The 5,559-nt window shown below is 35.9% G+C and overlaps 1 protein-coding gene across 1 annotated transcript; it reads right to left on the bottom strand.

Moving 5' to 3' along the window:
- Positions 1-219: 219 nt before the first annotated feature.
- Positions 220-2,357, bottom strand: LOC113289329 (probable LRR receptor-like serine/threonine-protein kinase At1g34110). Its single transcript, XM_026538564.1, has one exon. It carries the CDS (start codon positions 2,225-2,227, stop codon positions 296-298), a length of 1,932 nt encoding a protein of 643 aa, XP_026394349.1. The 5' UTR covers positions 2,228-2,357; the 3' UTR covers positions 220-295.
- Positions 2,358-5,559: the final 3,202 nt, after the last annotated feature.

Here is a 5,559-nt window from a genome sequence, read left to right as displayed (position 1 = left end):
TAATAACTCCATGATATTTTAGTATATTGCTCGTTGAGTCTTCTCAGAGACTGTCCTTGTAATCGTAGACATTGGAATTCCATAGTTTGAACTGTGATTATAATACATTTATATTGGTCATATATACAGTTAGATGATGAGAATGATGACTAGCTAGCAATATAGTGTGGCTTAAGGTGAAAGAAAGGATTAAAAAAGAAAAGAAATGAAGCAAACAAGTTTAATGAATTCTTCTTCTTTATTATTATTATTAACTGAAGAATAATACAATTATCAGACAGATACAAAGAGGTTACTATGCGGTTTTACATGGAGGAAGTGGGGAGCCACATAGGCCAGAGTTGCCCTCGAAAGAAGAAGAAGGGAATGCCGTCTTATGAGTAGGAATACTCCCTGTCAACTTGTTGTAGGACACATCAAATTCTACGAGGCTCGCCAAGTTTATTACTCCTGAAGGTATACTGCCCGTAACTCTATTATGCGATAGCACAACTGATGTTAATTCTGTAGCGCTGCTTAGCTCAGCTGGTATCGTCCCCGTAAACCTATTCTTTTCAAGCTTCAAAGTCCTTAGTCTACTCAACTTCCCGAGAGATTTTGGTATCGATCCTCCTAAACGATTATTAGACAGTACCAATGTTTCAAGTGAATCCATAACCTCTAGGTTTCCAATATTATTATCAATACGACCAACAAACATATTGTAAGACAGATCGATAATGCTGTAATGACCCAAGACCCCATCCATTGTTTTTGCAAAGATCGAACTTAATCCTCCAGTGAAGTTGTTCAAATGAAGATCAAGTTCCCCAAGACCCGAAAGGTTCTTGAACTCAATTGGTATATCCGAATGGAAACCGTTGTTAGATATATTGAGAGAATATAAGCTTGTCATGTTTCCTATCCATGATGGCAACTCTCCGGCTAACATGTTACTCGATAAATCAAGATATGACAAACTTGTCGAAGATAACCATTCCGGGAGTTCACCAATCAACCCCGTTCGAGCTAAATATAGTCTATGGAGGTTCATGTTTGAAATCCAACTCGGTATGTTCACTAGACTCAATGGGTTGAATGATAAATCTAGGATTTGTAATGTTGCATTTAACTTAACTAGTTCAGAAGGAATTGGACCTGACAAACCATTCCTAGAGAGGTCGAGTTGTTGGAGATTCATTAAATTGCTAAAACTTGAAGGGATCTTACCCGTAAGACGGTTGTTCTTCGCAAAGAAACCAGTAAGGTTTGCAAGATTGCCAAAACTCTTAGGTAATTTGCCTGTCAGCATGTTGTTATCAAGTACCAAAAACCGGAGCGGAGTCTTACTGATGGATACCGGGATACTACCGGTAAGCTTGTTGTCTGACAAACGACAACTATCAAGAACAATCAGCTTTGAAATTGAACTTGGAATGCTTCCACTAAGACTATTCTGATTGAGATATAATTCATCTAATTCAGATAGTTCTCCGATAGATGTAGGAATGCCACCAGAAATCTGGTTCTCAGATAAGTCTAAAGAAACCAACTTCTTAAGAAGCCCAATTGTACTTGGTATACCACCTGAGAAGTTGTTTAGATGGAAATCAAGCCTCTTCAGTGAAACTAGTTTCTCAATTGATGACGGAATTCCACCGGACAACTTGTTTCCGGATAAACCAAGTTCCGAAAGAGAAGACATATGTTGGAAAATGTTGCTGGGCACCCTACCTGATAAAAGATTATCATTGAGGTAAAGCTTATTGAGTTTACGAAGATTTTGAAATGATGCTGGAATCGAACCCTTGAGTTGGTTGGTATTGAGGAATAAAGAAGTAAGGTGCGATAGTTTTCCGAGCTCTGGTGGAATAATTCCCACTAACTGCTTCAAGTTACTAAGGTCCAGTAGCCGGAGAAACTTAAGTTTACCCAATGAAGGAGAGATCGTCCCATTCATGAACGTATCAAAGATGGAGTCGTCGGTGGAAAACAAGCCAGGCCTCGTAACATTTATGACCCGACCGTTGGAATCACAGCCGACACCTTCCCATTTGATGCAACAATCAGTGGATTGATTCCAGGTTGATAATAGTCGAGTTGGATCTTGATTGATCTTACTCTTGAAATCAAGCAGAGCTGCTCTATCAGTTCTGTGACATGCTTCGGTTGTTTTTGTATGCAAAGAAGAAAGGGTTAAAAAACAGATCAAGACAAGAAGGGAACTGCTTGTTTTTATGAATGCCATTAGAAAGAGAATGAGATTAACAAAGGAGACGAAGTGGATTGAAAATAAAATCAAGAAGCGGTTAATTTATATAGACAGGGGAGATGCTGGGTTTTGGGTTGGTTTAGCACTGGTATTTCGTGGTGTACTGTGGAGTGTGGACACATCCTCCTTGGCGTGTCTGCAAACACTCGATTTCCATGTATTTATCTTTTTAATATAATGCATTTGATTCTCTTTGATTTGTAGAAATTACCGTTTAGTCTAACTTTTCATGACCCAGTTAATGGCTAGTCCATCCATGAAAAACATTTACTCGTTAGTCCAAAAACATGTTTTTCGACTAGATTATTTACTCGCTAGTCCAAAATTTTTGTAGACATTATAAAGTGTATTTTCTAAATGCCTAAAACACCCTTACAGATCTAATTAGTATCAACACATGTAAATATTATTAATAATATGTTAATACATACTAGCAGTATCAATATGGTCATACTACATATCAATATGTACTATATTAATAGTAAAAAAGAATATGTTACTCGTAAATTAAGTAACTACTCTACTATACTAGTAGTAACATGTGTACTAGTAGACTAGTTTACTAGTAGACTAGTAGTAACTAGTACTATACTAGTAATACTAATAGTAACTAATACTATACTAATAACTAGTTTACCAGTAGTAACTAGTATTATACTAGTAACATATTAATATGTAATATCAATATATAACATACTATATATTAATATGTAGTGTCAATATATAACATACTACATATTAATATGTAGTATCAATATTAATATGTAATATCAATATATAACATACTACGTATTAATATGTAGTGTCGGTATATAACATATTGCTACTAGTAACATATGTTACTACATACTACATTTGTTCTCTATATGTTATTACATATTTTACTACATACTACATATTAATACTAGTATACTACTAGTTATTAGTATACTAATATACTACTAGTTACTACATATTACTAGTTACATATGTTACTACATATTAGTATACAACTAGTTACTAGTAAACTAGTATTAATATTAGTATATATGTTACTAATAACATACATAGTATATTATATGTTAGGGTTAGTATAGTAATTTTATATTCTTTTCAAAAAATTTTTGGACTACGGAGTAAATATTGTTTCCCGCTGGACTAGCCACTAATCCGAATCGGGTTTAGTGGACTAACCAGGAAATCTCTCATTTGATTTTGACCAGGAGGACTGGGTGGATTTTCTTTGACTGTTTTGGCATGTCTCCACTCTCCAAATTAGAATGAGGATCAGAACAAGGTTACTTTATGAAACAATTATTTTTTGGTTTTTTTTTACGAACTCGTCATTATGGGTCCTTAATAGCGCACCTTCATTTCATCGATATGGTCATTGGTCAGTTTTGGATACCGGATGATAATTGATTCATTGAGCTTGCTTAATTCCCCATTTGGGGAAGTGTCATATTCATCTCATCTTTAGAGCGCTGCCGACGAATTTAGGGCTTGTTGGCATAGTCTAACTCTCAGCCTAAAAGTCACCAAAATCAGGGGAAAAGGAAATAACTTAAACAGAAAAAAAAAAAAAGAAAAAAAAAACTATCTTTTTCTTTTCCATAGAGGTTTCGAGTTCAAATGGGCATTACCCTCACCCGCTCAAAAAAAGTATTTTAATTCCGGTACCGGAAAATGGTCGACACACTTCACAGAATGCACATTGCAGGGAAATGTCACTTCCATGGAACTCCGAATTAAGGAAGAGGATTGGTATTGATCATTCCTTAATCTTAGATTTGATCAATGTATTATGAGTGGGTTGAAGACTGGGGAAGTTGGCATGTGATGCCATTCATGACGTCTGTATTAAATTGTATCTTCACCGCCACCGCCCGAGCAGCCTCATTATACGGCTGAAGTTGGGGGGTACCTTATTCAGATATTTCACTGCCGATTCAAGTGGAGTTCACCTTTCAGGAGGTTAATGCAATAAGTGGTCCTTCTCCAAAATCTGTTAATTGGCTGCCTTTATCGGTTTATCCGGCGCCTTGTCTCTTACTTCTCTTCAATAATTATTTTTTTCTTGATAAGAACATTAGTTTATCAACAAACCTTACCGCTCCCTGAACCTGATCACATGAATCTTCCTTACGAGAGGGACAAGCATTTGACAGAAAAATGATAGCAGACTAAAGTATTCGCATACTTAGAATCAGAAACAGCAGCGTGCAATTTGTCTCACAATGAATGAATTTCATAATAGCACTCCTTAATTTCATAAGAATATTAAAATGCAGCCAATGGCAAAAGCGATAGGCAGAAACTTGCAAGAAAATCCATCCAAATATCTCCCGAAAACACTCCAATAGCATAACTAAAAAATCCAAATAAAAATGAATCACGAACACTAGAAAAAGTCGTGGCTGTGGATGCTCTAGCACGAGATATATATATCTGTTAGAGGGGACCTATTATTACCTATAGGAATCAAACATTCGCTAAAACCGGAGGAGATGGTGTCGGTGTCCCACAGATGATCCACTCTTGTCTTTTAAAGGTTCATGTATCTTTTCCTCCTCTGTAACATTAAGTACAATAGAAGTGATATGTAATGGCTGTTTTGATTTGTCATTAGCTAGGATTGATGATAATAATGTCAACTAATCTTAAAAGGGATTAGGTTTACATGATTAAGGAAGAGAAATCGGAAGTGCGGTTGTTTGCTAATGAGGTTTATGAGAGTGCGCTGTGCATGATTTATAACCAAAAACTAGCAAAATTGAGACATTTAATATCTACTAATGACATATTGTTCAAGAGAACTTGAGTTTAAGATATTGGGTTTTGTTTTAGTTGTGGGCATTTAGCCGTTAGTTACTGCAGTGGACCAAAAGGAAGATATTGCACGAGCCCCACGGGCCACATGGAGAGAGGTGTCTATTTCATGCTATATGTGTGGGATACACGAGATGTGGAACAACTAAGAAAGGCACCACCAATCAGACGACATAACTGCATCCAAGAATGCAACATTCAAAACCACTCAGACTGAAAGTTCATGAGGGGGGTCGGGGGTATAAATACAACTCACATTTATTAAATTACTTGCTATACATTTTCATTATACAGTTGCATCCGGATTAACATGTTTGCTTAGTTAAGGCCAGTTCCTATGCTGTGAGGTATAAAAGTTGTTTTGCCATGTCACATTTTCCTCACTATGATAATGCTGACAAATTCTAGTATATTTTATTGTGTTTTGTGGGATCCTTATCAATTAAAAATTTAGTTGTTTATGTTTGATATGGTATTTAAATTTTAAGGATTATATAATA

This window comes from Papaver somniferum, chromosome 1 (assembly GCF_003573695.1).
Source record: "Papaver somniferum cultivar HN1 chromosome 1, ASM357369v1, whole genome shotgun sequence".
Lineage (NCBI taxonomy): Eukaryota > Viridiplantae > Streptophyta > Magnoliopsida > Ranunculales > Papaveraceae > Papaver > Papaver somniferum.
The sequence above is the reverse complement of the archived record's forward strand: the minus strand, read 5'-3'. Positions and strand labels throughout refer to the sequence as shown.

What these genes read in the sequence shown, in the direction of transcription:
- LOC113289329 (XM_026538564.1), bottom strand. Translation starts at nt 2,227, where the DNA reads ATGGCATTCATAAAAACAAGCAGTTCCCTTCTTGTCTTGATCTGTTTT.